The sequence below is a fragment of the Pseudoliparis swirei genome, chromosome 24 (assembly GCF_029220125.1).
Source record: "Pseudoliparis swirei isolate HS2019 ecotype Mariana Trench chromosome 24, NWPU_hadal_v1, whole genome shotgun sequence".
Lineage (NCBI taxonomy): Eukaryota > Metazoa > Chordata > Actinopteri > Perciformes > Liparidae > Pseudoliparis > Pseudoliparis swirei.
Genome location: NC_079411.1, coordinates 3639554 through 3662474, shown reverse-complemented (window position 1 = coordinate 3662474; position 22921 = coordinate 3639554). Strand labels below are relative to the sequence as shown.

General features: G+C 42.6%; 3 protein-coding genes, 1 long non-coding RNA gene and 3 other non-coding genes across 10 annotated transcripts in view; 1 reads left to right on the top strand and 6 right to left on the bottom strand.

Annotated features, from left to right (window-relative positions):
* The first annotated feature begins 74 nt into the window (after positions 1 to 74).
* chtf18 (CTF18, chromosome transmission fidelity factor 18 homolog (S. cerevisiae)) lies at positions 75 to 13045 on the top strand. Its single transcript, XM_056409924.1, has 22 exons — positions 75 to 297; positions 1782 to 1871; positions 1960 to 2110; positions 2726 to 2918; positions 3034 to 3126; positions 3982 to 4034; positions 4118 to 4244; positions 4791 to 5093; positions 5188 to 5285; positions 6314 to 6437; positions 6522 to 6667; positions 6761 to 6854; positions 6958 to 7056; positions 7151 to 7281; positions 8199 to 8313; positions 8426 to 8650; positions 8795 to 8944; positions 9501 to 9631; positions 9818 to 9962; positions 10054 to 10152; positions 11200 to 11269; positions 12826 to 13045. Exons 1-22 carry the CDS (start codon positions 207 to 209, stop codon positions 12945 to 12947), a joined length of 2850 nt encoding a protein of 949 aa, XP_056265899.1. The 5' UTR covers positions 75 to 206; the 3' UTR covers positions 12948 to 13045.
* Positions 13018 to 16991, bottom strand: LOC130190491 (guanine nucleotide-binding protein G(I)/G(S)/G(O) subunit gamma-13-like). Of its 3 annotated transcripts, none has more exons than XM_056409926.1 (3): positions 16781 to 16991; positions 13557 to 13664; positions 13018 to 13478 (listed from the first exon to the last, which is right to left on the bottom strand). In XM_056409926.1, the coding sequence occupies exons 2-3, from the start codon at positions 13652 to 13654 to the stop codon at positions 13373 to 13375; spliced, it is 204 nt and encodes a 67-aa protein (XP_056265901.1). In that variant the 5' UTR covers positions 13655 to 13664; positions 16781 to 16991; the 3' UTR covers positions 13018 to 13372. The 3 variants fall into 3 exon arrangements, with proteins under 3 accessions (XP_056265901.1, XP_056265903.1, XP_056265902.1); XM_056409928.1 differs by having other exon boundaries at positions 13557 to 13661; positions 16781 to 16990; XM_056409927.1 differs by lacking the exon at positions 16781 to 16991 and having other exon boundaries at positions 13557 to 14229.
* Positions 16992 to 17836: 845 nt separating this feature from the next.
* LOC130190320 (uncharacterized) lies at positions 17837 to 19418 on the bottom strand. The gene is made up of 5 exons (XR_008830941.1): positions 19311 to 19418; positions 18682 to 18786; positions 18413 to 18479; positions 18141 to 18215; positions 17837 to 17951 (listed from the first exon to the last, which is right to left on the bottom strand). It is a non-coding gene; the product is annotated as an uncharacterized LOC130190320 (long non-coding RNA).
* LOC130190855 (small nucleolar RNA SNORD60) lies at positions 18018 to 18102 on the bottom strand. Its single transcript, XR_008831076.1, has one exon. It is a non-coding gene; the product is annotated as a small nucleolar RNA SNORD60 (small nucleolar RNA).
* LOC130190853 (small nucleolar RNA SNORD60) lies at positions 18290 to 18374 on the bottom strand. The gene has a single exon (XR_008831074.1). It is a non-coding gene; the product is annotated as a small nucleolar RNA SNORD60 (small nucleolar RNA).
* On the bottom strand, positions 18559 to 18643 carry LOC130190854 (small nucleolar RNA SNORD60). The gene has a single exon (XR_008831075.1). It is a non-coding gene; the product is annotated as a small nucleolar RNA SNORD60 (small nucleolar RNA).
* A 956-nt stretch (positions 19419 to 20374) lies between the features above and the next one.
* Positions 20375 to 22921, bottom strand: part of si:dkeyp-9d4.3 (caskin-1) — a 30313-nt gene continuing 27766 nt past the window's right edge. For both annotated transcript variants that reach the window (XM_056410301.1, XM_056410303.1), the window contains one exon: positions 20375 to 22348. In XM_056410301.1, coding sequence (XP_056266276.1) covers positions 22264 to 22348 — 85 coding nt within the window. In that variant the 3' untranslated portion in view covers positions 20375 to 22263. The remainder of the gene's footprint in view (positions 22349 to 22921) is intronic.

Genomic DNA, 22921 nt, shown 5'->3' with positions numbered 1-22921 from the left:
TCTCCACACTGACAACATCTACACACGAAGAAGAAGACGAAGAAGCGTAACCCGGAAGTGATGCTTGACAACAACAAAATTGCCGGGAAATCTGCTTCTCCTTCAAAGCGGCTGCTGGAGTCGCGAAGTTGAATATTAAATGCGCAAAGTGCGTCTGTTTTCAGATTAAACACATTTCCGTGTCGCCGGTCGTCTCGTGCGCCGTAATGGACGAATACGACGAGCTGTTCGAGATCCAGGACGAATTCGAGGACCAGTTCGCCGACGAGCTGGACGCGTTGGCGCAGCTGGAAGGAGGTGAGCGTCGGAGGGGAGCCGTTAGCTCAACGCGGCGCAGGACGTTACCAACGGACGTTTCTTAGGGTTTAACCGCGAAATTAAGCCCCGCCCCTTTCACCCCTGACCTCTGAACCTAACTTCATCACAAACTTCTAGGACAAACCGGTAGAGTTTTACGAAGTAGGCTACTATTACTCAAGTACTGCATTTAAGTACAATTGTGAGGTACCGTACTTGTACTTTAATTACTTGAGTGCATCTATTTCTCTGCTAATTTTACTTCATACTTTTACTCTACTGCAGTGGGAAATACTGTAATGTTTATTACTAAACATTTGACATTTTATTTGCAAACTAATAATACACAAAATAAATCAACTGACGCCTTTATTTACAAATATATATATTTATACGGTGTCAGTTGATTATTTATATATATGTATATATATGTTTACGGTCTGTGTTAATATATATATGTAATGTGTGTGTTAATATATATATTGAATGTGTGTGTTAATATATTTAATATGTGTGGTAATTTATATATATTTAATGTGTGTGTTAATATATTTAATGTGTGTGTTAATATATATATTTAATGTGTGGTAATATATTTAATGTGTGTGGTAATTTATATATATTTAATGTGTGTGTTAATATATATTAATGTGTGTTATAATAAGCTCCACCTGTTACGAGCTGCAACATTGAAGTAATGTACACATTGGTGCATCCATAATTCTAATTCAGTGATATATATACAGGACTGTCTCAGAAAATTAGAATATTGTGATGAAGTAATTTATTTTCTGTAATGCAATTAAAAAAACAAAACAAATGTGCATCTGGGGATTCATTACAAATCAACTGATATTGCAAGCCCTTTTATTCTTTTAATATTGCTGATTATGGCTTACAGCTTAAGAAAACTCAAATATCCTATCTCTAAATATTAGAATATCATGAAAAAGTATACTAGTAGGGTATTAAACAAATCACTTGAATTGTCTAATTAACTCGAAACACCTGCAAGGGTTTCCTGAGCCTTGACAAACACTCAGCTGTTATAAATCTTTTTTTTAACTTGGTCTGAGGAAATATTAAAATTTTATGAGATAGGATTTTAGAGTTTTCTTAAGCTGTAAGCCATAATCAGCAATATTAAAAGAATAAAAGGCTTGCAATATTTCAGTTGATTTGTAATGAATCCAGAATGCATGATTTTTTTTTTTTTTTAATGCAATACAAAAAATAAAACTTTATCAACACAATATAATTTTTTCTGACAGTCCTGTATATATATATGACCAGTCTGCAGACCTCCTCTGCCTCTTAGTTTTAAAGTTGGAGAAATATTTATTTATCACATATACCCTTGCACACTTGTATTTAATGTCTTGTGAATCATATTTGAGTTCATGTGCATCCAAATTCATCACAAAACCAGCGCATCACCATAATCGCATTAATTACATGCATCTGTCTTTTCTTGAATGGCTCAGAGGAATCTTCCAACCTGGGGAGACGTCAGAATCGAGGCCCAGAAAGCAACACTGCTGATGTGGAGCTCCCGCTGCACGCTCTGCCCACCAGTGAGTTCACCGCCATCTTTTGTCCTCGCTGCGTTTTGACGGTCGTTGTGAGTTTTGTTCCCTTTAAGTTCCGACTTTGCACCCGCAGCCCCAAAAGCGAAGCGCAGGAAGCAGGAAGCGGGAGTCGTCAAGCGGCTTTTCAACTCTCTGCCGACTCGAGAGAGCAGAGCCCCGTCCCAGAGCGATGACATCACGCCGCCGTCCTCGCCGGAGCAGTACGAGTCGCCTCGCGGCCGCAGGTAGGGGAGCACGGTGGGAGTGGAGGACGTCAGGAGAAGGCCCATGCTTTTGCGCGTTTGATCTTTTTACACTTGCTTTAAATCTCCTGCTTTATTGGGAATATAGAACATTTTAAAAGACGATACATTTTTTTTTTTGCAAAAGGGAGATGCTCGAATCCAAAAACAAATACGAGGCACTTCAAAGCAACACATCAAAAAGGATGAAACATGCCATATATGGAGACATGAAAGCATGTACTTACCTGAGAGCTGCAGCTGGTGACGTGTCACCTGTGTGTTATTGAACTGTCTTTTTGAAAAATCTCTTTTATCTGCCTTTTTAAAACATTTTAAACAATATAATTTGCATTCTGGTGGTTTTCCTTGTTTCCATACTGAAATCACCCCCTCTATTCACAGGGAAACAGTCGATTACAATTGTGGTAATTAGATTAGTAATACATTTATCGAGTCAGAATACCAAAAGTTTGCTCAATGCAACCTGTAAAATCTGAGGATTTTCAGTTTTTCTGACAAATTTTCATAGCTGCTCAGACAAAAAGTAGAAATCTAAAAGCGTAACATTGCGATACACTTTTGATTGATTTAACAATACATGATTTTCTTTTTTAGGTCAATCCCAGAAGTGTTGGATATAAGCGGCTTTGCTGCCATCCCAGAGTCGCCGTGGCGACCTCCCACGGCGGCGCCGGCGGCCTCGCTGCGTGTGCTCAAGCGGCCTCCGCTGGAGGGCGAGTACATCAGTGTCACCAACTCCTCGGGGAGTCGAGTCTACCTCCGACAGACGGAAGACACGGGCAGAAAGGTCAAGCTCCTCCCACATGTTGAGCGTTACACAGCAGGCTTCCTTCTGGCAGCAGTTCCTCCTCAATACTGACACATCGTCCATTAAATACACGCGTTTATATGCGTGTCTCCAGGTGGCGGACTGCAGATCGGTAACAAACTCCCAGGGTGCACTGGGGCTGCTGACGGTGCCGATAGACGTGTTGAGGGAGCAAGAGGCAGAGAGGGTGAGTGACCAGGCTGCTGCTGTTGGTGAATATTCTGCCGGTTCTTATATTGATTTAATTTAATTTATGTTTTCCTAAATCCAAACATTCCATCACGATCAACCAAATGCGGAGAAACGAAACGACCATTTTCATACGAGTGGATCTGCATTAAATGAATAAATAAATATGCATTTTTTACATTTCTTATACAAAACAATGTTTACTTACCTGGGAAAATGAGCAAATATTTGAAATTTTAATATGAGAGAAGCCTATAACTTGAAATGTGTTATTCATACTGTATATACACACATATATACCCAAATATATATACTGAGATCTAGTAATAATAAGACATATATACACACATATATATACTGAGATCTAGTAATACTAAGACATATATACACACATATATACCCAAATATATATATACTGAGATCTAGTAATACTAAGACATATATACACACATATATATACTGAGATCTAGTAATACTAAGACATATACACACATATATACCCAAATATATATATACTGAGATCTAGTAATACTAAGACATATATACACACATATATACCCAAATATATATACTGAGAATAGTAATACTAAGACATATATACCCAAATGTATATACTGAGATTCAGTAATACTAAGACATACTGTATATTCATTAATAATAATAAAAAAGATGATTTAAGCTGATGATTTAAACACTAAAATGAAATGCATGAATGACCCTCTTCAGTGTGTGGAGTCAGTGATTGTCGTTGGGTGTTTACGAACCTTCAGATCAACAGATGCAGATATTTTGTGAACTCTCAGGCCGTTGAAATTGCAAGTTTGGTTAGTTTCCTTCTCTTTCCTTCCTGCAGCGCCTCCAGCAGGTCATAGAAGAATCTCAGCACCTCGCAGATCGGCACGCCAGGTAGCTCCCCGTCCGTCTCTCCGCCACGCCGTCACGTCGCGATCACACGGTGACGTATTTTCTTTTAACTTGTCACCTTGCAGCGGCGTGAACGACGTGCTCGTCGAAGAGGAGGAGAACGACGATCCTCAAGACGCCGAGGGACGCACCTCTCGACTCTGGGTGGACAGATTCTCCCCCCGACACTACACGGAGCTGCTCAGTGATGATGTAAGACACGTTGTGTGCCTCTGTGTGTGTGGACACACACACACTCTGAGTGGATGGAAGCTCTTAGAAAGCGTAACTAAAGCCCAGAGCTCCTGCTGAAGTGCAACGCTCGTCTTTCATGTGCACTAAAGACATTATTTTTTAAGGATTCTGTTATTCAGCAGTACGATACTTTAATGACATTGTTGCCGGATTCACTGTTTTTTAATAACCATTAGCCTTTTAACATGCTCACTGTTATTATGGTTTGCTAAGCGTGTGTTATGGTGACCAACACAAGGGTAATGGTTACTATTTGACAATCCACTTCTCTCTGCACTCAGGAGATGTAGGTTTTATAGGAGGGGGGCGGGGTCACCTGGCTCCACATCAGCCAATAGCTAAACAGCATTGCAAAAGTTAGTAGAGGGGTGCACTGTGCATGTTTATAATACAACATGTAGGATTAAAACACACTAAAAACCAACAACGACACTATTAAATCCCACTAAAGAAGCGATTTGAGTGTCTGGCTCTGATGCCGGCTGTGTTGTCGTTTCTTTGCAGTTCACCAACCGCTGTCTGCTCAAGTGGTTGAAACTTTGGGACACCGTCGTCTTCGGAAGAGAGAGGAAGACCCGGCCTGCTCGCCCTCAGCCGGCCCCCAACCAGAGGTCATTCAAACCCAATCAACCCTATCGACCCTATCAATCCAATCAACCCTATCGACCCTATCAATCCAATCAACCCTATCAATCCAATCAGTCCAATCAACCCAATCAGAATCCAAACCGCTTCAAGAGCAAGGTCGAGGTGACGGAGGAGCTACTGGAGGCCGAACTGGACCAGTACAAACGACCCAAATTCAAGGTGAACCACACCTCCACATTCCTGTCGGTGCAATTTACAGTTTAACGACCTTCTAGTTTTTCTCAGATCTCATTTACTTTGTTCTTTTCTCCAGGTGGCCTTGTTGTCTGGTCCTCCAGGTTTGGGAAAGACCACCCTGGCCCATGTAATCGCAAAGCATGCTGGGTACAACGTGGTGGAAATCAATGCCAGGTTAGCAAGACCAAATATTTTAAAAATGACACCAATAGTAGCGGCGCATCGTAGACCGGGACCCCGTTGTGACCCCGTTGTGACCCCGTTGTGACCCTGTTGTGACCACGGTGTGACCCAATTGTGACCCTGTTGTGACCCCGTTGTGACCCTGTTGTGACCCCGTTGTGACCCCGTTGTGACCCCGTTGTGACCACGTTGTGACCCTGTTGTGACTCCCCGTTGTGACCCCGTTGTGACCCTGTTATGACTCCGTTGTGACCCTGTTGTGACCCCGTTGTGACCCTGTTGTGACCCTGTTGTTACTCCGTTGTGACCCTGTTGTTACTCTGTTGTGACCCCGTTGTGACCCCGTTGTGACCTTGTTGTGACCCCGTTGTGACCCTGTTGTGACCCCGTTGTGACCACCTTGTGACCCTGTTGTGACCCCATTGTAACCACATTGTGACCCCGTTGTGACCCTGTTATGACCCCGTTGTGACCCTGTTATGACCCCATTGTGACCCCATTGTGACCCTGTTATGACCCCATTGTAACCACGTTGTGACCCTGTTATGACCCCGTTGTGACCCTGTTATGACCCCATTGTGACCCCGTTGTGACCCTGTTGTGACCCTGTTGTGACCCCGTTGTGACCCCGTTGTGACCCTGTTATGACCCCATTGTAACCACATTGTGACCCCGTTGTGACCCCGTTGTGACCCCGTTGTGACCCTGTTGACCCCGTTGTGACCCTGTTATGACCCCATTGTAACCACATTGTGACCACGTTGTGACCCTGTTATGACCCCGTTGTGACCCTGTTATGACCCCATTGTGACCACATTGTGACCCCGTTATGACCCCATTGTAACCACATTGTGACCACGTTGTGACCCCGTTGTGACCCTGTTGTGACCCCGTTGTGACCCTGTTATGACCCCGTTGTAACCACCTTGTGACCCTGTTGTAACCACATTGTGACCCCGTTGTGACCCCGTTGTGACCCTGTTATGACCCCGTTGGCTCCTCCTGTTGTGTTCCTGCAGTGACGATCGCAGCGCCGAGGTGTTCCAGAAACGCATCGACACGGCGACGCAGATGAAGTCCGTGTTGGGGTCCAACGAGCGGCCCAACTGCCTCATCATCGACGAGATCGACGGAGCGCCCGCGGTACGCGTCGGACGCTCTAAACAATCTGACCGCGTTTAAACTACGTCAGTTCACGTCATTAGTGTTTGTTTTGGTCTTCGACAGGCGACCATCAACATCCTGTTGGCGGCCCTGAACAGGAAAGACAGACACGCCGGGGAGGCCGGGGCGGAGACCGCCAAGAAGAAGACGAAGAAGAAGAAGAAGGAGTCCATCCTGCTTCGACCCATCATCTGCATCTGCAACGACCTGTGAGACGGACCGTGGGAGGAGAGAGATTGTAAAGCAGCGATTTTGTGTTTCCTTTTAATCCATAATCTAATTTCCTCTTTCCTTTCTTTTAGATATGGTCCAGCTCTCAGACCGCTCCGGCTGCAGGCCTTCCTCCTGGTTTTCCCTCAGACTCAACCCTCCCGCCTCACACAGAGACTGGGAGAGGTCAGCGCACACGCACACACACACACACACACACACACAAGCACACACAAGCACACACACACATTTGTGATCACTCGACTTTACGTTGAGATTTTGTTCCCAGATTGCCGTCCAGCAGGGGATGAAGGTGGACAGGGGCACTCTGCTGTCGCTGTGTGAGAAGGCCGACAACGACATCCGGTCTTGCATCAACACACTGCAGGTGGGTTGGCATCCCTGTAAAGATGTGTGTGTGTGTGTGTGTGTGTGTTGCATGAGCGGTAATATACAGTTTAATTGTATACTCGTCTGCACAGTTCCTCCACAGCCGCGGCCACAAGCAGGTGAACTCCAAGACCATCCAGTCCGTCTCCGTGGGGCAGAAGGACCAGAACAAGGGCTTGTTCCACCTGTGGCAGGGCATCTTCCAGTTGCAGCGGACAAAACGGTGCAGCACGCCTCACCGGATGGTTCCGTGAACTTATTTTGGTTTGGCCGCCTCAATTACTCGAGGCGGCCAAAGTCCACGTTTACTCGGACGTATTGAAAAGCAAAATATTAGATTCTCATGAGGTGCTCCCACCTCGGTGCAGTGTTATGTTCATAGGGGTTCACGACTGTTTTGTAAGTTGACTCAAACTAAACTTTCCTATTTTCAAAAATGTATTAAGTTAAAACGATGATATACAAAGGTCTTCATCTTGTCTAAAATCCCCAGTTTATTAACATTGGTATTGGCATTATTATAGTGTTCCAGACCTTTTGACTTTATATCAAATATGTGGATCTAAAATGTGAATTTCTAGGGGTACCTGTAGGTCTTGAAAAGCCTTCAAATGCATTGATTTAAATTTCCTATTAAATAAAGGTATTAAGTTAAAACAAGGTTTTACAAAAGTCTTTATCTTATCTAAAATCCCCAGTTGCAGACCTTTTACTTTATATAAAATATGTGGATCTTTGCTTCTTTTCATTTGGGCCATCCATTCTCTGCCTTTTATCTGGGTTTGACTAACGCGTGTTAATAAATTCCCGTGCTTTTTAAAACGAGGTTTTAATTTATATTTTTTCATAAGTATGGTCATGAAACCAGGTTTTAAAGTCTGTTCTGTGTGTGGTTAACGACGTCTTTAAAGTCCGTTCTCTGGTCTGTGAGAGGCTTTTATTTTGTACTTTGATCAGCGAGCATCAAGGAAACGAGCTCATCGCGAGATAATAAAATCATTTTAATGAAAAAAGGCAAAACAGGCAAATGTCAACTCGACACAATCTCATCTCGTACTTCACCATCTTATCTGTTCTCTCTCTCTCTGCTTATCGGTCCTCACTCAATACACGTGGACTAAACATCGTGTGTTCTTTCAGGAAACGTATCGGCGAGGGCTTAGACGAGGCTCCGGGCTCAGGAGGCGGAGCTCAGAGGTTCCAGCACATTCTGCACTTGGCTTCCTCCAGTGGAGAGTTTGAGAAGGTCTCCCAGGTAACGAGATATTTAACTTTCATCCTAAAGCGTTCCACAGTCGAGGAGAGCCAGACGTTCATAGTTGATGACATCATGATGTCTCTTGACACGCGGCCTCTTCCCCTTCCAGGGTCTGTATGAAAACTACCTGTCGATGCGCGTGAGGGACCCCAACCTGCAGAGCGTGTGCGAGGCCCTGGACTGGCTGGCGTTCTCGGACAGGTTGAACCACGTGATCATGCACGGGCAGAACTTCTCCCTGATGAGATACCTGCCCTTCCTGTCCGTCACATTCCACTTCCTGTTTGCCCACGCGCACGTGCCCCGCATCAGCTATCCCCACAGCCAGCACGAGGTACGCCTCGGCTACGTGCGCCTGATGATGAGGATGATGAAGAAACACTGCAAATTACATTGATTGGCAAATTGAAACAAATATTAAACACGATATACGATGTTTAGTGTCGACGATAACAGCTGAGGTGATTGTGTCCTCCAGGCCTCCTCCCGGCTGCTCAGCAGCAGGAACACGCTGTCCGCCATGTTGGCCGACATCCCAGCATGCATCAGAACCAGGATCAGCCACCTCAGCCTGTCCCTCGACGTTCTCACACTTCTCCTCGACATCATCTGTCCCAAACTACGGCCGGTATGAAAAACCGTGTTCAGTAAACGTGTGTGGGTGTGTGTGTGTGTGGGTGGGTGTGTATATATGTAATGGTATTAAAATGCAGTGTGAAATGAACAAAACTATGATTTAATTCGCAATTTCTCTTATTTCTCTAATATTTAGAGGCCAGTTTTGGTTGATGGGATGTATACTCTTTGAAAAAAGTATTTCAAAGTATTTATTTCCATCTTAAATGTGGACGGTTTCCTTTTATTGCATCCTTAATGAATGAATGAATGAATGAATGAATGTGTGTGTGTGTGTGGGTGGCATCAAACTCCTCAGGCTGTGTTGGAGGAAAGTCATGTGACGTAATAGACTCACACTGCCCTCATCCTCGCTGTGTGTGTGTGCACTAAAGGTTATAAATAGGCACGGTTGGGGCTTCATAAAACATTAAATGCATTGTATAACATGTAATCTTGAAGTGTGTGTGTGTGTGTGTGTGTGTGTGTGTGTGTGTGTGTGTGTGTGTGTGTGTGTGTGTGTGTGTGTGTGTGTGTGTGTGTGTGTGTGTGTGTGTTTCTCTTCTCAGGTGAATCCACAGCTGTTCAGCAGCAGAGAGAAGGAGCAAATGCACGAGCTCATCAACACCATGTTGGCATACAACCTCTCATACAGGCAGGACCGCACGCCTGAGGGGCAGTACACATACATCCTGGAGCCGTGAGTACACACACACACACACACACACATCTGCACTCTACTGTATGTTGCATCTGGACACATGCAGGGCAGACGTGTGTTTCCTGGGGTGTTGAAGGTCACTGCTCTTGTCCATAGAGGCTTAGAGAGATAATTCCCTTAACACCTGGTGTGTGTGTGTGTGTGTGTGTGTGTGTGTGTGTGCAGGCGTATCGAGGAGGTGGTGAGGTTCCCGGGTCTGCCGCCGCGCCGCCAGCTGACCTACCAGGCCAAACAGACCGTGAGCAGAGAGATGGAGCAGGAGAAGATGAGGAGAGCCGAGCGGCTGATGCTGCAGCGGAACCCTCCGGCGGTGAGACGCGCCGGTTGTTTTCAGGATTATTATTCTCGGCGTGGCCGTCGGCCACGAGGTCAGAGTATCAACGTGTCTGTCGCCTGCTCAGCAACGAGAGGTCGAGAAGAAGAGCGCCGGCCCCACGTCCACCAGGAACCACCAGCAGAGGCTGGAGACCATCGTCAAGCAGACCACCGTGGAGATCAGGGTGAGACACACACACACACACACACACACACAGGATAAGATAATAACAATGTAGATCACCACGTCTTTTTGCAGAAAATGGAGCTCAAATTAGTTCTTGACATATTTCACCCTCAATATGTTTGAGATGATCAACATGGCCACATTTTAATTATTAATTATTTTTTAATGATCACAGATTAATTTTTATCTACAAATCCCCAGGGGAACGGAGAGCGAGACATTACTCCACCACATCTATACACGGCACATTATTATCCCACATTAATGCTCTGAATGTCATTAATGTGTCTTTCAATATTCAGTTTATGTAGCTTTTTTATTTTAATGCCATTTGATTTGTGAAGTTATTAAATGCATTTTTTTTGTACTCGTAGAATATGTATACACGTGCGCATTTTAAGCAATAAAATACCCACACCATAGATGTTAGTCAGCACTTATTTAAACAAATAAATAAAAGATATAAAAATAAATGTTAGAGCCTGGCAATTTCTGCCTTTTTGAAAATTTATTTTTTACCTTATTGATTATTTAATCGCCTATTTGAGGAGAGCAGTGGTTCTCAAATGGGGGTACGTTGAATTTTTTTCTAAATATTTTTTAAATTAATATCCATTAAAAATAGTTATTTAAGAAATATTCAATTAAATATAAGTTCATAAACTTCATTTGATCTATTCTAAATCAGACCGATGGCCCTCTGCTGCATATTATTAAAAATGCTCCTTGGCTGTGAACATGTGGGGGAACATCGTTAATAAAAGGAGGAGGACCAGTGGAGGAGAGGATCCACCTGCAGGTGGAGCCAGTACCTGTTGGTACTGACCACCTCTCCACTCGGAGTGGTTCAGGAATAGAGAGAGTGAACCTCTGGAGGGCAGAACGAGGATAATGAGAAGCCACTGCACAGTCCCTCATGGTGGAACTGGGAAACCAGGCTAATGAGAGATGGTGTGTGTGTGTTGGTTGTTATTGACCTCCTTTTTATTGAGGACAGTATTTCAGAATCAGACCCGATTTAACCCCCCGCTCTCGTGTCTCGCAGCCGGAAGTGGATTTCTTTGGTCGCGTCGTTGCCCCCAGACCCCCGAGACCGCCGCCCACCTCGGTGACAGGTACAGTAGAGACCACGTATCCACTTCCTGTGAGACCACAGGCTGTTCAGGGGGGGGGGGGGGGACACACAACCCATTAGGTCCAAACTGAGGTGATGACTGATGTGTGTTACGCAACACTTCAGATTCAGAGCACTCTGCAGCCGGGAGACCCGGACCGTCAACAGCTCCTGCATTTCCCTCCACAATGTTTTGTCATATCATATTTCTACTGGCGCCATAAAAACAGGTTTTTACTAATATTCGGCTAAAGGCCACGTCAAGGTCGTCCCATAGTGCCGGCTCACAGGTGCGCAGGTAGAGAGGACGCCTGTCATCGCAACTCCAAACGCCCGGAGCTTTCTTTTTATTCGGTCGTCGACATCCGCCGAGATTCAGCCGGGAGAAAGTTCCTGAACGCCTCGTCACTGAAACGGACCAATGGGATGGAAGAGCGGAGCTGAGGCTGCTTTTATAGGTCAAAGTGGGATCAACCGCAAGGTCACAGCTTTTATTCATCAAAGCCACGGCTGGACTGAACCGAGAGGGTCTCACAGGCGGATCTGCAATTGTTCCCCAATGTGGCGAGATGAGTGAAAACATCGGTCGACGGAATTGACGAGTAAAGTCGCCGATGTCCGGCGACGCTCACGCTGTGGGTCTCCAATTAATGCTCATTTTTATTATTGATTATTTGAGTCCGTAGAAGAAAGGGGAAAAAAAAGTTCCGAGAGCCAAAAGCCGATAAGCGGGTGAGATGAAGAAGGATAAAGGTGTTCGGGTTCTCTCATCCAATGAGAGAGCTCCACGTCCTCACGTAGGGGACGTGGTGACTTTTTCTCTTTAGAGGATTAGATTAGATTTAGTTGATCAAAAATAATCCGGGACAGTTTTGACAATCTGTTAAAGGTTTACGTCGTGCGAAAAGATTCTAGAAATGTGATTTGTGTTTGTCGGTTTTCTTCGGCGTCGAGGAAAATGAATAAAGTGAATATTTATTGAGGTTCAGACAAAAAATAATTAGCTTTTGGGAAATTGTGATTTCTGACATTTGTATGTTTTTAAGCTTCTCCTCTGTTTTTATCTTTTCACTTGAAGCACTTCTGCTCTCTTAAAGTGCTCTATAAATAAATGTTTCATCATAATTCACTTTAATCGCCAGGTTAATTATTTTCTGAAAAAAATTAGTTAGTTGCGGCGAGAGATTAATCAATTACATGTTAGATTGATTGACTAGTCAGGAGGTCACTTGAAAAGAGCTTTAAGGACGAACAGGCATTTATTTTACATTTTTATTTTTTTAAGCCATGTAAACTTTGTCTGACCTTTTTTCATTTTTATAAATATGTGTATATATATTTATATATGTGTGTATATCTATGTATGTATATTTATATATGTGTATATATATGTATATATTTATTCATTTTTATAAATGTGGATATATATTTATTCATTTATAAATGTATATATATATAAATACATATATATAAATATGACTATATATATATATATTTGCACGTGGATGCAGACTAAAACCTGATTCTGATAGAAAATAAAAATGTCCGTCTCTGCAGGTGAGAAGTGTCCAGTCGTTTCCATGGGAACGGCGGTGGGCAACAGCGACGTGTGGTTCCGGTTCAACGAGGGCATGTCCAACGCTGTCAGACGCAACGTCTACATCCGAGAACTGCTGTAACACACACACACACACACACACACACCCCTACACCTGTATGTTATGCGTCAATAAATCCAAAGTCCAGCTGTTAAATTCAAAACAGTCTTTTATTTTGATTGACAGTGTAAAGAGCCAATAGAAACGTGGCGTTGAACATTTCCCACCAGTCCATGAAAACAAACTTCTAGAAAGCTACTCAGTGCTGCACGCTCACACACAAAGACACGGGCGTCTCTACATAAATTAAAAGCATTCAGGAGTCTCCCAATAAATAAACATGATAGTTGCAATAATATGTGTGTGTGTGTGTGAGAGAGGGGGGGAGGGGGGAAGAATGAGTGAGTTGGTGCAGCGTGCGTGGGCGTGCATGATTCTTTAGTTTATGTGCAGCCGTGATTGTGTGTGCATGTTTGTGCGTGTGTGTGTGTGTGTGTGTGTGATCATTAGAGGATCACACACTTGCCCTTCTCCACCCAGGGGTTGGCTCTCATCAGCTCAGGGTTCAGAAATGGATCGTCACAAACACAACCCTCGATCCACTTCACCAGCCTGGAGAAATAAAACACACTAAGCATGAATCTGGTCCTCGTGTGTGTGTGTGTGTTTGTGTGTGTGTTGCACACTCACTCAGTGACGGTGATGGAGGATTTCTCTCTGTTGATTGCCAGCTGGTACTGGAGGCTTTCTACTTCTCTCCTCATCTGTGGAACGTCTAACTCCTCCATGATGCTTCTGCTGTCCACACACACACACACACACGAGTTCAGACACACTTTACATAGAAATATATATGTGTAAATGAAGATCTAATGTGTTGTTGTCAAAGAGACGTTTGGTTTCTACGGTTATACACGCACAATGTCATTTTTTATATCGCGTGTTGTCGTGGCGTTGCATCATGGGAGTTTGTTGTTTCTTCTCCCCCAGTTCGGATGCCTTCAATAAACCAGTTTTGCTTTAAAAAGAATCTGTATTTTTTTCTCTCCGTGTTCCTGCGAGTAAATGACGTCAGAGTGAGACGGCTGCTGTCAGATCGCTGCACGGGGGCCACAAGCATGAAGCTTCTGGGGGCCGTTTAACCCCTTCAGGGACGACGGGGACTCACGGAGGATTTTCAATGCATGAGTGTAAATATGATGTTTGTGAGTTTACTGTTCAAAAAGCTAAAAAAGGGGCTAAAAGAAGATGTATTTCTATTGTAGGAGTCTAATTATGGAACAGATCAAATGGAAATGGATGTAAGAATGGTCAACTTTGCTTTTCAAAAGGATTATTTATAAAAAAATTAGGGTTATAAGTGTGATTGAAATGTACAGGACTGTCTCAGAAAATTAGAATATTGTGATAAAGTTCTTTATTTTCTGTAATGCAATTAAAAAAACAAAAATGTCATGCATTCTGGATTCATTACAAATCAACTGAAATATTGCAAGCCTTTTATTCTTTTAATATTGCTGATTATGGCTTACAGCTTAAGAAAACTCTAAAATCCTATCATAAAATTTTAATATTTCCTCAGACCAAGTAAAAGAAAAGATTTATAACAGCTGAGTGTTTGTCAAGGCTCAGGAAACCCTTGCAGGTGTTTCGAGTTAATTAGACAATTCAAGTGATTTGTTTAATACCCTACTAGTATACTTTTTCATGATATTCTAATATTTAGAGATAGGATATTTGAGTTTTCTTAAGCTGTAAGCCATAATCACAATATTTCAGTTGATTTGTAATGAATCCAGAATGCATGACATTTTTGTTTTTTTAATTGCATTACAGAAAATAAAGAACTTCATCACAATATTCTAATTTTCTGAGACAGTCCTGTATGTATATGGGAGATATATGTAAATATGAATATATATATACATCTATATATAAATATAGATGTATATATGTACATTTACATATATATATTTACATATACATATATATATTTACATATAATAATTAAGAAAAAAGAAGAAACAAATATATATGTAAATATATATATATTTTTTATTTCCTTTTTCTTTATTTTATATTAATTATCTGATTTATTTGATAAGAATAATTTAGGATAGGAATATATAAGCATTATTGGTTCTACCTACACATTTTCAGTCTTTCTGTTTTGTATACTATTTAGAATAATATTGTATTACAATGATGAACTGAATAAAATAAACAACAAAAATACACAACAAGGATGCTGTCTTCTTTGTGTTGACACCTGTGTATGTGATGGAAGACGTGGAACCTTAAATAAATTAAATTCAGTTTATTTTGTATCGCCCAATATCACAGATTTGCCTCAGAGGGCTTTAAAATGTGTTGACATACGACGTCCATGTCCCAGGACCTCACACCGGGTCAGGGAAATGTATTTATTTATCTTTAATAAATGTAGAAATACTCTTTATTTGCCAGCAGAGACCAAAAAACCTTCAATCTGTCAATATTTTACACATGTGAATCTGTAAAAATCGAGTCATAAAAGTATAAATGTATTGTTTCATTTCAAAGAAAAATTGCTCAGTAAGATTTTAGAAGATTTTCTTTATTTTAAGTTGACATGTTGCTCTTTACTCTGAAAAAACTAACGTGTCCGTGTTCGTCGTAAAGAAGGAACATGTTCGCCTTTTAAGTCATTTCATATTTTACTACGGCTAAAGTACTGAAGTATTGAAGTAATATGTCTGTAAAGTACTAAAAGTGAAAAGTCAGAGTTAATTATATTATTGATCCTTACAGCGTGTAGTCAGTCCCTTTGGGCCCTAAATAAATATAAATATATATATATTAATACAACAGTACTATAATAAATCCATCATGAAGGTTTTAATTGTCCAGTTTTAGTGTGTGAAGCGGACAATAATCCACTTTAATAAATTATCGTTTCAATAGAATCGCATTTTATAAATTGAGAATAACGAGTACATACTAATTTAAATTAATCTGAATAATATAATAATAATATGATGTACTTTTCATCAAGTATTCACAGAGGAGTCGACAAAGAAATAATCTTTACGTGTGGTTATTCCATATAGATTATTTATTTAGGCCATGGCGCCCCAGTGTGCAAGGCTGTTGACCTACTTTAAATTATAGGAACATTTATTTATCATTTAAGGAATAACAGACATAAAAATGAACATGATAACCTTCATGAAGATCTATTCATCATGTATTTATTTTAGCAACAGGGTAATGGAGGTACATGTTCCCCAGATGGAAACACTAAAGTACAAATAGAAACTATAGAAGTACAATTTAAAGGTTTTATAGAAATGAGCTGTTGCATAACGCTCAGGTTTGAGATTAAGAATCAAAGTACACTGATGGTGTATCTGTACTTATTGTATAGTGTGCCCCACCCTGAGCGAGAGAGAGAGAGAGAGGAGAGAGAGAGAGTTACGTCTTCTCAACTGGAAACTGTATCTCCCTCCTCCTCCTCCTCTTCATCCTTTTAACGGATCTCAGTTAGCCTCCTCCTCCTCCTCCTCCTCCCAGCATCCTCCACCCTCCAGCAGCTACTGTTCCATAAAAAGGCCTCCATCATTTAATTATAACATCCTCCGGTGACGTCACCCTCCATCGCATCGCTCAGCAAATCTGGGACATCTCGAGCTGCGACCTCCGAAACCGACATTTAGATTGAAGTCGCTTTTAAATTTTTTTTATTTTATTTTAACGTGAACATCTGCGCGCGCATGTGAAGCGAGCACCGCTCGTCCCCGCGTCGCTAAAATAAACGTTGCTTCATACGCATTTGGATCGTGATTGTGTGTCAACGGAAACACATAAACCCCCCCCCCCCCCCCCACCACACACACACACACACACATATATATAAAACAAACAACCACTCTTACCGTCAGGCCTACCGGAGAGGACCGCGGGTCGATGGTTCTGCGCAGCCGGCTGAAGGAAGGTGCAGACGGGGGACAACAGCAGCTGAGAGTCGGTGGAGGTGGTTTGCCCCGCAGAGGAGTTCGGCTTCAGTGCAGGAGGAGGAAGAGGAGGAAGGAGGAGGAGTGTGAGTGTGTGTGTGTGTGTGTGTGTGTGCGTATGTGTGTGGGGGGGGGCACTCCTCTGCGCTCCTCTCCGGTAGCGACTGGATGCGGGATGCGCAGGGCGGAGAAGCCGCCGCCGGTTCGTTTGACTGTCAAACGAGGACCGGAGCCGCGGACGCACCTGTATGGAAATGCGGACACGCGCAGGAGACTCCGCGGACACGCGCACAAGGGGACAACAACCCGAGATTTAAAAAAAATAAGTTTTTTAAAGTGGAGGAAACATGTATTTAGAAAACCCGATGTGGCGGTTTATGATGTAATAGAGCACACATCCCCCTGAGATGTGGGCTGGATTTAGAAATGAGGTTAAAAGAGCAAAGAATGCTACATTGCATTACATGATTTATTAACTACATGGCCCCTTTTAAAAATAAGGGGGAACAAATCAGAAGAAAAATCCAAAATAGGACAAAGAGTCTTATCCCTGGTTCCTTATCAACTCATATTGCATCTTTAGGTACTGAGCTGCATTCTGTGTCGACACTGTTTAGTGTGATTAACTAGGGCACAATCTGGTATTGGTAAGTAAAATAGTCAAGACTGCTTGTCCCATTTAACCTTTACATGTTGTACACCAATGACTGAAAAGACCAACTTTTATTTAGCTCCTCAGTGAAGGTAACATACAAATGTATGAGAGGCTCAAACAAAACCAGGCTTTCACATGCAAAACAGGTTTATTTGGATGAGTTGCAGCACCAACATTCACATCAAGTATCTGCCAAAGTTTATGTAAAGTATGAAGCCAACTGGAGCATAACTCCTTCAGGTCAAACAAACCTACATTATGGTTACCGTGTTATTATTGGTGCTCAAATGTTCCCAATTTCATCAAAACAGACCAGAGAGAAAGACATTTAGTTATTGTTTATTCAAACAGAAGATGGCTTCATATTGAAGCAATTACAGAAAATGTGTGTATTCAGTTCTTCAGTCCGGTTTGAGGGCAGCGGTCATCTGGTGGCACCTGAGAAGAGACAAAGACGGATCAGACCAGAACCAACGTGGAGACAATATTGAAATAACATCACTGTAGCCTCAGAATAAAGATATAATCAGGAGCTGAAAGCTCTCATAGTAGATGTCAGAAAAGTTATTTGATTTGTTCATCATAGGCAAAAAAAATATTAAAACGCAACACACTACGTAGACTCACCAGCAAACAAAGAGAACCGGCTCCCGCGTCTAGAACTTTGATCTCAGGACGACTCGAATCCCTGCAGCCTCTGATCTGTAACAATGGGGGAGAAAGGTATTTAAAAAAGGGAACATTTAAGGGAACGAATCCACCGATTACAAATAAATGAGCCTCAGAATAGAGATATAATCAGGAGCTGAAAGCTCTCATAGTAGATGTCAGAAAAGTTATTTGATTTGTTCATCATAGGCTAAAAGTTATTAAAATGCAAACACACTATGTAGACTCACCAGGAAGCAACGCAAAGACGCTCCCATGTCAGGAACTTTGATCTCAGGACCATCTGCAGCCTCTGATCTGCAACAATTAGGGGGAGAGACAAGCCGTATTAGAGGGAAACATTAAAAAAGACAAAGACTGCATTGATGCAATAACTGAGCCTCAGAATAAAGATATAATCATGAGCTGAAAGCTCTCATAGTAGATGTCAGAAAAGTTATTTGATTTGATCATCACAGGCTACACGTTATTTAAATGTGACCACACTACATAGACTCACGCTTCGTATCCACAGGCCTCCATCTTTAAGGCAAATCCCTCTTCTGGATTTCAACCCTCATGCAAATCATCCAGGTGGCGACTGCAGCAGGCCTCCATGAGCCTACTGGAAAGAAAAGGAGAATGGGTAATCAATACATTCCAGCAGCAGTAGCCATTTTAACCTTTCATGAGACAATCTTAAGATTTCATTCCCACACAATAACTTTAAAACATGCTTCAATGAGCATGTGTGATGGAGTTTGATCAGACATTGGTACAGTTTTAAGAGTCACATAGGACTATTCAGGAATCAAAAGTTAAAAAAGAAGAACGATTTGGTTGAAAAGCCAGATTCATGGAGTCATTACACCACATTACTATAAAAAGGAGAATTACACCAAGTTACGGGGAAAATGTGACCCAGACTAGTTTTGTGGATGAACGTTAACAAGTTCATTGCCGTAATTACCTTTTGCAAAAAGTTTATTTAATAAGCTAAGAATCCAAAATTACGAGTTTTTTTGTTTAGGCCTCAGCACGTGGCAGCTGTGGCCTTTGCAGGACAGCCACGTGCTGCTGTTTAAACCTCCGCTGTACGCTTAGGATCATCACACATGGTCCTCCGTGTCTTAGCGACACAATACTCACTTTTCTTGCCCGGTCGGGGTTCCTTCAGTCCCGCCGTGGTTCTCCTTGCTGCCGTGGCCTAAAGTTAGGAGGCAACGCGGGCGCGTCTCTCCTTCCATGCTGCTTCTGCTGGTGACTTGCACTGACTGACGCTTCAGAGGAAATGTACTAATGCGGCTTCCGTCGAGCGGAAGTCCCGCCTCTTTCTGGGCTAGCTACTCAGCTACGTAGCTTCATTGCTAACTTCTTAGCTTGCTACATTTGTGGGACTTTCTGTAAAGCGAAGACGTCGTTGTGGGACTTTCTGGCCGTATTATTGTTTATCGAGGCCGTGTTGGTGTACTGGACAATAATAACTGCACAAATAATTGTTGAAATAAAGACAAAACAACGATGATTGTATTAGCCGTCACCAACAACATCTCTCAGAAGAAGCTACGCCAAAGCGGGCTTGGTTTGGGGCCTTTTAGTTCAGGTTCAGGCCAGACGTCGCGCAACAGCACTCACTTCTATTTGGGAAAAACACCAGAGCTGCGTCATGTTATGGGTTTTATAAAATACACAGGTCCTGGGTCTAAAGTCCCCCAGTAGTACAGGAGAACAACAACAACACAAACATCCTGTTTTCTGAGGATTTAAAGAGCCACTTAACTAAGAACTCAGTTTTTAATTTTTTTATTGTCCAAATATATTGGCTCTAGTTAGTATCTATACAATATAGTAAAATGTTGTTTCAAAGCCTTCCCTAAACTGCCAAGTATATAATACATGCATCTTATTTAATTAATTTGTTAGTTGTGGTTTTTGGTCAAACTCAACATTTGAGACATTAAGTCTAAATTATATTGGAGATATCCTTGAAATCCCTTTTATATTTAATATTGGCAACATATATACTCCTAATGTAATTTGAAACATAATATATCCACAACCTAACCACGGCTGTTGTGACTAAATGGAGCAATATGTAGTCATGGGGTTTTATTCATCTGAAATTGGGGTTGCTGAAGAGAAAAATTCTAAAAATAGTTTCGGACAGTTCGTGAGAAGATTAGGTCTAAAATAACCACATTTCAAGAGTCATGTAAGGTTTACTTTATCCATTTATTCCGATCACAGCTGTACAGGAATGCATCGTCACAGCAGAAACACAACCTAAACCCAAACCATGGCACAACAGCCGTCACAACACATTCAGAACTCAACCATACATGTACAGGGTCAATCAGCTCACCTCAATTCAATGTCTATAATCATTATTATTATTCACATAGAACCACCTGTCTCTCAAATATATCTTTGTTTTTAAAGAGCATAAAAATACAATTGGACTCTTCGTTGGGATGAACACTCATGGTTGATCCACTGCCTGGCCTACATGGGGGACTACTGGAAACTGGGGAGGCCAGCCAATTTATTACAGTTTACAGAAGGGAGGGGGGGGGGGGCTTCTATGTGCTCGGACAAGGTTAATCAATGGTTACAGGAGGACTGCAGACAGGGTGATTGATTTTAGGGGATCACATTGAACTCACAACTCAATCCAATAAGCTACGTTGGACATAACAGACACATAAGGAGCGAGATTTCATCAGGAACCAGAAAAAAACCCATTACAGATGTTTGAAGGGAAAAAAATTAAATCAAAATAAAAAAAATATTTTGAATAAATGAACAAACACTACCAAGGCACAGAGAGATGCAGAGTTAACAGAACGGACACGGAGGGAGATACAACGGAGGGGAGACGAGATAGAAGGTGGGCAGATTAGAGGCAGTTTCACTAACCAACACTAGAGGGAGCTCTAACAGCTGAAATACCCGGGTATATTATAAACTCTATGTATACCGGATGTACGATTTAAAGCATTGAAATATAGGATTATCTTTTAAAAACACTGTTCACTGCAGCAGGACAAAAGGATACACCGCATAAGTGTGCTTGTGTGTACATATATATGTATGTATATGTGTGTGTGTAATTGCATGTAAATGTGTGTGTTAATGTGAAGATTCATTTCCAAGCAAACCTCCATAGATGGAGCGAAACACCAACAAAGCAGAACACCAGCAAGATCAAACCAAATGTAGTGTGGGTGCGCGTTAGCATGTGTGTGTGTGTGTGTGTGTGTGTTTGTGTGTATGCGAGTGTCTCAAAATCCGTGGACACCCATCTATATTGTCGTTCTGATCATTAGAGTAACTACTGTACGAGTGGGAGGACATTGACATGAGCATCAGCGGGGACTACACACACTCGTAACGACGACAACGGCAACGATAACAACAGCAGCAGCAACGACGACAACAACATGAAGAGAGACGACACGCATGTCAGGAAGTCCGGCTAACCGCAGTCCTCCACTCATACAGAAGAGAGGCTACGATTCATCCGGGAGTGGGGCAGACTCAGAAAGCGGCCTGTCTTTTAATGTCCTTTTAAAAACTCTCTCCAGCATCTCATCCGTCTATCTATCCGTTTACATCGCTATCTATCCGTCTGCCTGTCTGTCAGTTTGTGTGCTTATTTTTTTATTTAATTTAATTTGCAAGCAATATGCTCATCTGTTTGCGCCTCCCTTTTCTGACCGAGTTGGCGTCTCTGTCAGAGTCCGTGGAGATAAAAGGACGAAGAGAACGATTGTGCTTCCTCTGGGTCCAGGCTGGCGACTCGCTGGGGCTGCAGAGGTCAAAGGTTGTGTGGGAGCGGCCTCCTAGCGTAGGGAGGCGTTCTCGAGCTACTGCGGCCGGACGAAGAGGACTCACTCCTCGGTAATACTGTACAAGGCTACATGAGAAGCGCTCACGCGGGAGGGCACACGCTCCCAAACACACACACACACACACACACACACACACACACTCTCTCTCTCAGAGCGCCAGCGTCGAGCCTCGGGAGAGTTTTCTTGATACACCTACACGTGGTGGGAGCAGGGGGCGGGGCTTGTTGGCGATGAGCCGTAAGGGCGGGGCATCAGTCGAGCATCGCGTCCAGTTGGTCGGCCAAGTCGTCGAACATGCTGCCGATGTCGTCCAAGATGGACACGTTGGCCTTTTTGCTGGAATGAGAACTGAGGGTTAGAAATCCAACGCAATTTTGTATGCCGTCTAAAGGCTTTAACTGCACGTTCTGTAATGAAATAAATTATCTTTATCGATGGTGGTTTTAAGTCGTAGCTTTCCTCTGCAGTAGCCACAGGACGTGTATTTGGTTGTTTGTGCGGTGAACACACACACACACACACAAATACACGAGCTGCTCCCGTGTTGTATTCTCTGAGAACGTCGCTGCCCAGAAGGTGTTTCGTGCTATAGGATTAAAAACGCACTTTGCGGTTACCACGGTAACCATAGGATTTTTTCGCCAAATCCACCACCAAGTTTCACGTCACGGGAGTCGTTATAAATACCCGTTTTTTTACACAGGGCTTTAAATACTTCAGTATGCAGCAGCCTTAGCAACCGTTGCTATGGCACAGACGCCAGCCAGAGGAATAGATAAATCAGAGCTGTGACCAGAAAATGGTTTTAAATGGGGGATGAAACACTGAACCACTGACCTGGAACATGATTGTTTTATCAGCTTTATATCAAGGGTCAATTTTGGCTCCAGCTAGCTTTAAACTCAGTGA

Coding starts and splice junctions, on each gene's coding strand:
- chtf18 (XM_056409924.1), top strand. CDS start 207: ATGGACGAATACGACGAGCTGTTCGAGATCCAGGACGAATTCGAGGAC. Junction 3,127..3,981: donor GGGAGCAAGAGGCAGAGAGG/GTGAGTGACCAG, acceptor TCCTTCCTGCAG/CGCCTCCAGCAGGTCATAGA. Junction 8,651..8,794: donor ATCCCCACAGCCAGCACGAG/GTACGCCTCGGC, acceptor TGTGTCCTCCAG/GCCTCCTCCCGGCTGCTCAG.
- LOC130190491 (XM_056409926.1), bottom strand. CDS start 13,654: ATGGAGGAGTTAGACGTTCCACAGATGAGGAGAGAAGTAGAAAGCCTC. Junction 13,479..13,556: donor TCCTCCATCACCGTCACTGA/GTGAGTGTGCAA, acceptor TTATTTCTCCAG/GCTGGTGAAGTGGATCGAGG.